Source organism: Arachis stenosperma, chromosome 3 (assembly GCF_014773155.1).
Source record: "Arachis stenosperma cultivar V10309 chromosome 3, arast.V10309.gnm1.PFL2, whole genome shotgun sequence".
NCBI lineage: Eukaryota > Viridiplantae > Streptophyta > Magnoliopsida > Fabales > Fabaceae > Arachis > Arachis stenosperma.
Genome location: NC_080379.1, coordinates 31585784 through 31597143, shown reverse-complemented (window position 1 = coordinate 31597143; position 11360 = coordinate 31585784). Strand labels below are relative to the sequence as shown.

General features: G+C 33.5%; 1 protein-coding gene across 1 annotated transcript; it reads left to right on the top strand.

Annotated features, from left to right (window-relative positions):
* The first annotated feature begins 668 nt into the window (after positions 1–668).
* LOC130970339 (G-type lectin S-receptor-like serine/threonine-protein kinase At4g27290) lies at positions 669–4602 on the top strand. Its single transcript, XM_057896398.1, has 7 exons — positions 669–2001; positions 2704–2832; positions 2909–3066; positions 3149–3359; positions 3461–3698; positions 3793–3943; positions 4247–4602. Exons 1-7 carry the CDS (start codon positions 750–752, stop codon positions 4538–4540), a joined length of 2433 nt encoding a protein of 810 aa, XP_057752381.1. The 5' UTR covers positions 669–749; the 3' UTR covers positions 4541–4602.
* The last annotated feature ends 6758 nt before the right edge of the window (positions 4603–11360 follow it).

The following is an 11360-nucleotide window of genomic DNA, read 5'->3' as shown; positions in this document are numbered from 1 at the left end:
TTATTTTATTGTTATATCTTCATTAATTAAATTTTTTGACAATATGTATTCAATTACGTATTGTACCAAATAAAAATATATTTTTTCTGTTGTAATCACTGCTTAAATAGTTATACGAAACAAGAATATGATTATAAAAAAATTATATGATTGGATGTCGTTATAGTTACAATGTTAGTAATTAGAATTAAATTTTTTTATGTAAAATTTCTTCTTGAAGTACTCATACTATGAATTATTTGTAAACATGTTAAAATTATTTTATTGTTATATCTTCATTAATTAAATTTTTTAACAATATTACTTTTTCAATTATTCTTAAATTTAATTTTTTTAATAGCTATATTTTCAATAAAAATATCGCATAAAGAATAATGGAAGAATCACCGCTTAATACATTTCTTTTTTCTTTCCGGAACTAATACTTTTCTGTTTAGTGAATGACCTATAGCTTAAATGGCATAATCTCCTCATATTCGAGTCTCTCTTTGCTAAAAAAACACTTCTCTGTTTAAACTTTAAACCAAGAGAAGTAAGATGTGATACCATACCGTATACATTAATGTCTTGACCTTGAGAGTTACATAACTTTTGGTCTTCTGGATATACATTACAATATTCCAAAAATAATTTTAAAGTGACTCTCTTTATGACCAAATTCTATATGATCTTATCCCCGTATATGAAATTTAGAGCTGAATTTTTCAATAACCTTAGTCCTATGAATAATAACCGATGCAAATCAAAGAATGGCAACCTATAACGTATTTTTTCTATACTCCCTCATATTCTCCTTCTCCGCCATGGTCATTAGTCTAACAACCATCACTCCAAATACATCAATTTATTACAACGAGACACTGATTTCCGCAGCTAGAATTTTCGAAGCTGGATTCCACAGCTTTGGAAATTCACAGAACCTATACTTCTGTGTATGGTACATGAATATTTCACCTAGAACAATTGTGTGGGTAGCAAACAGAGACACCCCCGTGAATACCTCTGAAGCAACGTTCAAAGTCAGCAATGGAGGAAATCCAGTTCTAATTGATGGATCAGGGACCGTAATTTGGTCTTCCAATGCAACAGAAACAGCAGCGGATCCTGTTCTGTTGCTGTTAGACACAGGGAACATGGTTGTAAGGAAAGGAAATAGTAGCAGCGGGAATATTTTGTGGCAGAGTTTTGATTACCCCGGCGACACGCTACTCCCGGGGATGGTGCTTCGCGTTAATCGAGTCACCGGAGTATACAATTCTTTGAGGTCTTGGAAGAATTCAGGTGATCCTGGAAGTGGTGAATTTTTGTACCATTTAGATCGTCATGGTTTTCCACAACTAGTTATTGGAAAAGGTTCATCAACATGGTTGTATAGGATAGGTTCTTGGACCGGGTTTTTCTTCAGTGGAGTTCCTTGGGAAACACTCTACAGGTACTTCAATTTTTCCTTTGTACTAAATGATCAAGAAGTTCACTTCGGATATGAGCCAAGAAACGCTTCAATTGTTTCTAGATACATGATAACACCTCTGGGAACCGTGCAACGGTTTCTGTGGTCTTCTGAGACGAAAACGTGGCAGCTTTTTCTTGCTGGTCCACAGGACCAGTGTGACAATTATGGTTTGTGTGGCGAAAATTCAGAGTGCAATGTTAGTAACTCTCCACAATGTGATTGCCTTGATGGTTTTGTGTTAAAGTCTGCTGGGAATTTGAATGGCGGGTGTGTTAGGAAGGTGGATCTGGATTGTGATGAGAGAGATGGGTTTGTGCAGTACAAAGGAGTGAAGTTGCCGGATACTTCTTCGTCGTGGTTCGATGAGAGCATGAACTTGCAGGAATGTGAGGAGAAGTGCTTGAAAAACTGCAGCTGCACAGCGTATGCAAGTTTAGATGTTAGAAATGGCGGAAGTGGATGCATCATTTGGTTTAATGGCCTCGTGGACATGAGGTCAGAATCTGAAGGGCAAGATATTTTCATTAGAGTGGCTGCTTCAGAATTAGGTATAAATATCCTATTATATTTTTTTTCCTTGCATCTATATTTTATTTCTTTCCTAGTAGCATGGTACTTAATGACCATTTTATCACAATAACATGGACTAAATTTTCATAATGGTCCCTCAAATTCACGACTTTCACTGACTTAGTCTTTTAAATTCTAATTACACTGTAGTAGTTTTTGAGATTAAGTTCTGAGCACCATAGTTTCAATCAGATTGATTGTTTAACTGTAATTCTATAAATCAGTATTATATATGCATACCAAACAGGTTCTAACTCTCAAACTGGTCATCTAATAAACTATGATGATGTATGAACATAATGATTGAAACTTCTAGACTGTCATAAGAATAATGCATGTTTAAGATTGTAAGCATAATTCAGTTTAATCCTTAACTTCTTAAAATGTTTAAGTTAATCCCTGGAAGTTACACTTCATGATTTAATTTAATCTCCCCTAAATGATTGAAGAGAGACTAAATGTAGTCTAGGGGACTAAATTGAGTTACAAAATATAATATAATCTTAGCACTAAATTAAGCATGCTAAAAAGTTAGGGACTGAACTAAGTCATAATTACAATTCCAAGGATTAACAATATGATCAATATTGCAAGTAGAAAATAGAAACATAAAAAAATGATAAGAACGTATCCCTGTGTTCTACTGAAACTTGCTAGTAACAGTTCTATTAACATGTAAGGAAATTCAAGGAGTAAAGCAAACAAGAAAAAGCTAGCAGGGATTTTGGTAGGAAGTGGAATAATCATATTGGGGATCCTAATTGCTGGATATGTCATCTATGTAAGGAGAAAGAAACATGAGAAGCCAGGTAAGTTTTGAAATAATTTTAGTTTTACCTCTTTTATAGATGACATTGTCCTTAGTAAGTCTTGTACCATTTTCAGGTGAGGACACAGGGATTAACCAGGTGAATCAGGTTCAGAAATATGAGAAGGAAGACATTGAATTACCTACATTTGATTTTTCAACCATAGCTAATGCAACTGATCACTTCTCTCCCAGTAACATACTAGGGGAAGGTGGATATGGACCTGTTTATAAGGTGACAAGATTTTAGCATCTTTGTAATGATAAATCCATATGCAGAGTCCAAAATTCTAACATCATAAGATAACGATCAACAGGGTGTGCTAGCAAATGGGCGAGAGGTAGCCGTGAAGCGGCTCTCATTGAAATCCGGACAGGGACCCCAGGAATTCAAAAATGAGGTTACCTTGATTGCCAATCTTCAGCATAGAAATCTTGTGAAACTTCTTGGTTGTTGCATTGACAATGATGAGAGAATCCTAATCTATGAATACATGCCAAACAGAAGTTTGGACCATTTCATTTTTGGTTTGACCTTCTATCCTCTCTGCATTTGTAATTAGTTGTTAAACCTTACCATGAATATAAAGGTTTCATGATAACCTATTAAATGGAAAATTTAATGTCAGATCAAACTGGAAGCAAAGTTTTGCGTTGGAATATGCGTTTGCATATTATAAGTGGAATTGCTAGAGGTCTTCTTTATCTTCATCAAGATTCAAGACTAAGAATTATTCACAGAGATCTAAAGACCAGTAACATTCTCCTTGACAGTAACATGAATCCCAAAATATCAGATTTTGGATTAGCAAGGGTTTTTGGAGGTGATCGTGTAGAGGCCAACACAATAAGAGTAGTAGGAACTCAGTAAGAATGCTAAAATTGGATTCAATTACTATATTATAAATTCACAATATTTAATTTCTCATTATCTTTATTTTGTTTTCCTTTTATGTTGCAGTGGTTATATGCCTCCTGAGTATGCAGTTTATGGATCTTATTCAGTTAAGTCTGATGTCTTTAGCTTCGGTGTTATTGTGCTAGAGATGCTTAGTGGGAGAAAGAACAGAGAATTTTTTGAAGAGCAACATCATCATAACCTTCTTGGACATGTAAGCCTAAAGTGAACATTTTGTCACAACTTTCTACTTTCTCTGATGCATTATATACGTCATTTTAGTTATTAGCATACTACTTAAAAGAATTTAAAAGTAACAATTGATTGATATTGCTTGTAAGGTTACAATTTTTTAATAACTCATTTATAGTTATATTATGTTTAACATTGTGCAGATGTTAAAATGAAAAATATTTAAGAAATATTATATTGGAATGCAAAAACGATAGTATGTTGACATGTACAGAGTGTCACACTATTTAACATCATATTTCTCTTATTCTCAAATGTATTTCAGGCATGGAGATTGTGGAGTGAGGGTAGGCCATTGGAACTTATGGATAGCTTTATGAGAGATTCAGTTATTATATCAGAAGTGATAAGGTGCATTCAAATAGGGCTATTGTGTGTGCAAGAGAGGCCAGATGATAGGCCGGACATGTCTTCTGTTGTTCTAATGTTGAATGGTGAGAGAGCGTTGCCTAATCCAAGGCAACCAGGGTTTTATCCACATGAAGTGGGTTCTTCAACAAGCAAACATGAACTCTCTTCCACTAATGAAATTTCCATTTCATTGATAGAGGCAAGATAGAAGATATCTGAAAAATTGAGTATTGAAATAGAAAAATATTGAGTGCCAATATTTTTTATTAATCTCAGCCAATATTTTGAGTCAATATCTTATTTTTATATTATTAAAATTTAAAATTTAATTTTTAATATTTAAAATTAATTAAATTTTAACAAAAAATACTAAATTTTGTTAATCATCCAATATTGTTTGTTAATATATATATATATGTGTGTGTGTGTAAAAAGATGAGCCATTTATATTTTAAAAAGGGCTAATTTTTTAGGATATTATAAAATGAATGATATAATACAGGGATATTATGTAAATTTAGTGTAATGCGTCGATATGAAAATAGGTCAATATTAAAATAAATAGTCACTTATAATTTGAAGAAGTGATAAAAATATCATAAAACATGACTAACGATTTGAAAAAAGACAAAATTTTGTCCTCACTGAAATCAAAAGTCACGATTTATATTTGGAGTCTCTAACACAAAGAAATCATTAAAGCCGATTTCTTTTGAGAATTTTATTTTTTGAATGTTAGTAACGATTAGTGTATTTTCTTTTAAAGAGAGTTTGTGAATGTAATTTCTTGTGAGTGTCCAAATTTTCTTCTCTTCTCCTCTTATTTCTACTCTTCTCGCTTCTCTTTCTTCTTTTGTTGTTTCGTTATTTTTTCTTTTTCTTCCTATTCTAAGTTGTATGTTCATTTTTTTTGAATCACTATAATATTTAGTTTATTTGTTTTATTTATTAAAAGAGAGTTTTGCTTTTTTTTTAATCAAGAAATGGATAATAATATTAGTTTAAATTTTTTTTATAATGGTCAAATTTTATCAGAAACACCTGAAGTTGTTATTTCTCTATACGTAATAATCCATTTATATTTATTGTTTATTTTACAGTATTGTTCGAGGAGTTTAAGAGTTTTATTTATTAAAATATAGATTCTCATATACCAAATGTTGAGTGATAGCGGCTATTTATTGAGACATGGCTTTGTTCTGAGCCAAAATAGCATCCAAGGCATCCAACTCTATAACACCTTTCTTTACGGTTCTCTTTGAGGAGTATAAGTATTGATTATTGGCCACCATCTCTATCAAATCCAAGGTCTCATCAGTGGTCTTCATATGCAAGGAACTTCCTACAGAGTTTTTCAGAGAGAGTCTAGAAGTCGGAGTGATACCATCATAGAAAATCTGTAATTGTACTCAATCTGCAAATATATCCAGAGGGCACTTCCATATCATAGCCTTGTATCTCTCCCAAACTTCATAGAGAGACTCTCCTTCAAACTGGTTGAATGTCAGTTCTCAGCCTAGTCAACCTCTAAGACGAAAAAATTTGGTTAAAAAGCGTACTAACTAAATCCGCCCAGGTTGCTATACTCTCCTTAGGTTGTGTCTCAAGTCACTGACTAGCTTGGTCCCTAATAGAAAAAGGGAATGACATCAACTGGTAAACCTCAGCGAAAACCCCATTGGTCTTGAATGTATCACATATCCTCAGAAAATTGGATATGAAAAGATTAGGATCCTCCTGTGGGCTTCCACTGAACTAACAATTTTGTCGAACCAGAGATATGAGTTGAGACTTCAACTCAAAGTTGTTTGCATGTACAGTCAGGGGTACAATACTTTCCACACAACTCCTGGAGTTGGGGTTAGTATAAGATTCCAGAGTTTTTCTAGCAAGTGGGGCGTTGTTTGGGTTATTGACCACAAGATTTTTAGTATTTTCAACCATACTGAATTTAGTTTTCTCTTTAGACTCGTCCCCAAAGATCTCGTGAACTTCTTGAGCTCTAGCTTGTTTCCTTTGCTTTCGAAGAGTTCTTTCAATTTCAGCGTTGTACAGAAGAGGTTCTTTATCCTTATTCCTTTGCATAAATAAATAGAACAAAAAAAAGTAAAATTTTTAACATCACAGTGAAAAAAATCCCAGTGAGGTACACGAAAAATAGAAGAAAAAGAACTAAATTAAATTAAGCGAAAGAAACAAAACGTTAAAAGAAAATAAGGCTAAAAGAAACGAAAATTAAAAGGTAATAAAAATGACAAACTAAAATAATGTAAAATAAAATAGAATAAAATAACAACTAAATAAAAATCAAACAAATAAAAAGGTCTAATATATAGGTAACAAATCAACTGGTAGTTGTTAGTCACAGTTAATTCCTGGCAACGGTGCAAAAAACTCGGTCATAAAAATTCACAATTCACAACTTAACGGCAAATACATCAGGTCGTACCAAGTAATAAACTCAAGTAAATGAGTATCAATCTCACGAGGATTAATGAAATAAGCAAGTAATGGTTGATTAGCTATTCTAGTTAGACAAATTGAAATGGGAGTTTTGAATATCAATAACATTGAAGACAATAAAGTAACAAAGCAAATAATGAACGATTTAGAAAACGATATGAGATTTGAGTTAAAGTCTTGGAGATGTTTAAATGTCCGGATTAATATTCAATGTCAACTACCTTGATCATGCAATGATTATGTTTATAGCAAACCTCAAGTGATTAAATTCCTATTCCTAGGCAATCCAATCTCCTCTAATATAACTGACCGTCAATAACTTGATCACTCAATTATATCAGAAGGTTAAATCCAATTTCTGATTTATAAGCCACACAACCCTAAGATCCTAAAACAGAATGCATTTATATGTCATGTACCATATTAATTCCAAATAATTAGAAGTTACGAGAAATTAATTTCAAGCTGTAATTCTAATGATATAACTTTTTCAAGACTCAAATATAATTCAAGTAGAATATTAGAGTTGTTTCCCAATAATCACTAATCCCTAGGATGAAGAATAAAACCAACCCTTAAACAATAATCAAAGCGATAATCAAGGATAGAAGAACAAATATTTATTAATTCATTCAAGTAAACAGAGCTCCTGACCTTAACAATGGAGATTTAGTTGCTCATGGTGTAGAAAACCCTAGCAAAGAAAAAGCGTAAAAAGTGTGAAATAAAAATTAAGAGAAGAGAGATCCCCTGCATGGATGGATCTTAATCCTATTTATAGTCCTAATTAAAATAGATTTAAAATTTAAATAAAACCCTAAAAGATCCTTTCTAATAGTCTTGTGATTTGCAAAAATCAAATCTCCAAAAGTCTTGTTAATTTTTTGCAATGTGTGGTCCCCATCCTATTTAGTATGCACTTGGCGCCAAACGCCAGGTTCTGGGCGTTTGACGCCACCCAAGCAGTGGACCTTGAACGCAAAAGAGTGCACTCGGCGCTAAACGCAGATGAGTGGGCGTTTAACACCAGGCATCCAAAACTCGGCACAAAATACGAGGCTTTCGACACTAAATGCTGAGTCGTGGCGTTTAGTGCCACCTATGCAGAGGAGAATTGCTTCCTCTAGGCTCTTTTGGTTGTGCGTACGCATGTGTCATGCGTATGCATAATCTCCCTTCTTGCTCCAGTGATGCATACGCATGGATGATGCGCACGCATGGTTCTCTTTTGCTTTTTAATGCCTTTTTCACCAATTATTCACCAGAATACTACCTTAAATCAATTGAAAGCCACAAAACTCAAAGTGGTATCTAATGGGGACTAATCCACTAAAATTCTCTAACAAATCAACAGAAAGACTATATAAATCACATAAAAAAACAAATAATGCTCACGCATCAATAAATCAAACATAGCTCCTAACCTTCAACAATGGAGCTTTAGTTACTCATGATAATGAAGAAAACAAAACAAAAGAAAAGGATGAAGGTATGAGATCTTGGATTGGGATTCGAAGATCCTCCCCCTTGTTCTATCAACCTACATTCACTTATTTATAATTCTAAATCCTATCCTAACTTTTAAACTTAAAATTAAACAAATCTTATCTTGAAAATAAGATAGATAACAATAATTTAAATCTAAACAAACTCTGAAACAATAATTCAAATTCAAATTAAACTAACACCTAATCTTTCTAGGGAAGGTTTACATTCACTAATCACTTAAAATCTTGGACATTTTTTATTCGGAATGAGTAAAGGAGAGTTAAATGTTCTTGGCACCGAGCTTCAAGCATCCAAGCCTGATGTTGATGTTCAATTTTTCCTCAAGGAATCTCCCACGCCCAGTTTCATTAAGCTCATGCCCGTCATCCTCTAGTTTCCATCATCCACACCTAGTTTCTTAATCCAACACCCGGCGTGAGTGTCTTTTATCTTCATGCAAACCCGGTGTCATGTTCTTCATGCCCGGCACCATGCATGTATTTCCAGGGACATCCTTCACTGCATCATTGAAGCCCAGCACCACTTTTCATGTTTTGGGTGCCGAGCATCATGTTTTTTGCGCTAATTTTTGCGACCAAAAGATGATTATCATGCGCAGTTCGTACTAAACGTACACTATAGATATATGCATATCATTCTGAAGTTTTGGATGTTAGCTTTCTAACACCACTAAAATTGCCTTATTTTATAACTCAAGTTATGATCACTTTAATATGAAAAGGTCAGGATTGACAGCATTCGCAAATTATTCTTTAGTTATAAATTTTCTTGAAAATATAACCCGAATCCACAATAATTCTAAAACAATTCCAAATTTATGATTAGTTATGAAAACTTCATTTAAAACATAAGAAACATAAAAAAAGTTTAATTTAAATGATAAGAAATTACTAAAAAGATATATAAAAAACACTAAAGATACCCAGGCATCAGACTATTAACTCTGGAATGGCTAGTTTGGTGGTTGAGGTCGGCTTGGATGTAGTTATTGATATTATGGCCCTATACGACCTCTTTCTGGCAGAGTTCCTGTTGCCTCTACCTGCGAAACCACCTGAATTGCAATTAAGATAATACCATGAGGTTGATTAGAGTTTTCGGTTACCTTTTTCCCCTTATCTTTGTTATTATTATTTGTATTTGAAGGTTGGCTAAGTTCTGATATGTTTTTCCGATGTCTGTCGATATATTTGTCCAAAAGGCCTTGACATGCTAACTTTTTAATAATGTCATTTGTTATAATGTAACCGTTTGTGGTGTGTCCATATTTTTTTGTGAAAATTATAGTATTTAGACTTGTCCACATATCGATGATCTTGATAAGTTCTTGCTTTGTTTGGGGTTTAATTAGTTTGGAGTGTAAGATGTCTTTGATAATGCCTCCCTCTTGGTGTTGAACGAGTGTACGTGTCAAACTTTAGGGTTAATTAGTTTGAACGACTTTCGATCCTCCTTATTGTTCTGATATTTGTTACGTTTGTTTTCTTCTCGGCCAGCAGGGATAGGTCTTTCTACTCTCTGGATTTATTGAATCTCTTCTATTTCAATTTGATTCATTGCTTTCTCTCGAAACTCGGTTAGTGTTTTTGGTTTTATCACTGCTATGGTCTCTTGGATTTTTCCAAGGCAGATCCCACTCTTCAGCGCATGTAGGTGGACATTTGGGTTGAGGTTCGATATCTCCAAGGCCACCTTAGCGAATTTCGTCATATAGTCTTTAAGTCTTTCATGTTATCCTTACTTTATGGTGTTGAGAAAGTGCATGTGAGTCATATACATAGATTTTTGAAGCTACAAAGTTGTTGACAAATAGGTCGGCCAACTCATTGAAAATTGATATAAAACCTGTAGGTAAATCAAAAAACCAAATCAAGACAGCAGCATCTAAAAAGGTGAGAAATGTACAACAAAGTATTAGATCAGATACACCATTCATGAACATCATCGAATAAAATTGTGACGTGGATATTGGGGTCACCAATTCCCTCGTATGGTTTCAATGTTGTAAGTAGAGTGAAGTTTCTAGGTATTTGAAAACTCATAATTTCTTGTGAAAAATGGTTGCTTCTTTTTGTTGACGACTTTGGGGTGGCTACTACTGCAGTCTTGACTTCCGAGGTGTGCTTATCTCCATTGTTGCCATTATCAGAATTCTTCTAGTCCTCTTCATCGCTTTGGCCATTTTGCTTTTGATTTAACAACTTAGTCATCTTCTAGAACTCTGTTTGTAATGATTTATTGATAGCCAACAATTTGGTTTCGATGGGAGAAAGAGGAGGTGGGTTTTGTTCTTCTACCATCAACTAAAGACTTGCAACAAAGAGGTACAAACGAGCAGAAGAAGTAATATATATAATTCGTTTTGTCCAAGATTGAACTCATCTTTGCCTGAGATGGATGAGATATATGTCCGTTCTATGAGAATGGACAACAACAGATACTTATAAAAATGTTTTGATACTCAAATAAGTAAAAATAAAAAATGAGTATAATATTATTTAAAATAAATGGTGTATTTTTTTTTTCTAAAGCTTCATATTTAAAAAGTTGCTATATTATAGAACGATTTTTGTTGACGGATTATTTTGGTAACCGCCTTAAACGGGTTTGAAGTGGTTTTGTTATAGCTAATATTTCATGCTGCTGAATTGCACGTTGTCTTTATTTTTATTTGGGTCGGAAACTAATGAATCACTAATTAAGGACACTTTTTATATAAAAAATAGTGATAAAATTCACCAACTCATTCGAAGATTATGAATTATGCATCATCATTCTAATTTTTCTAATTTTGGACAAAAACTCTAGATATTTTTCCTTTTCATTAGTCTTAATTTTAAGTAATAGAAGTCTACTATATTCTATTAAACTTCATTCTACCCAACTGCAGTACCACAAGCCACCAAAGTTATCTTCTCATATTTTCATGGTATTTTCAATTGATACCAATTTTAAATTGTAATTTGTAAGGTGCCATCAGGGGGGAACTATATAGACAAAATTTGGCCACTAAATAATTAAGCAACTCACATATCACGTATGCGATGCCGTCAGCA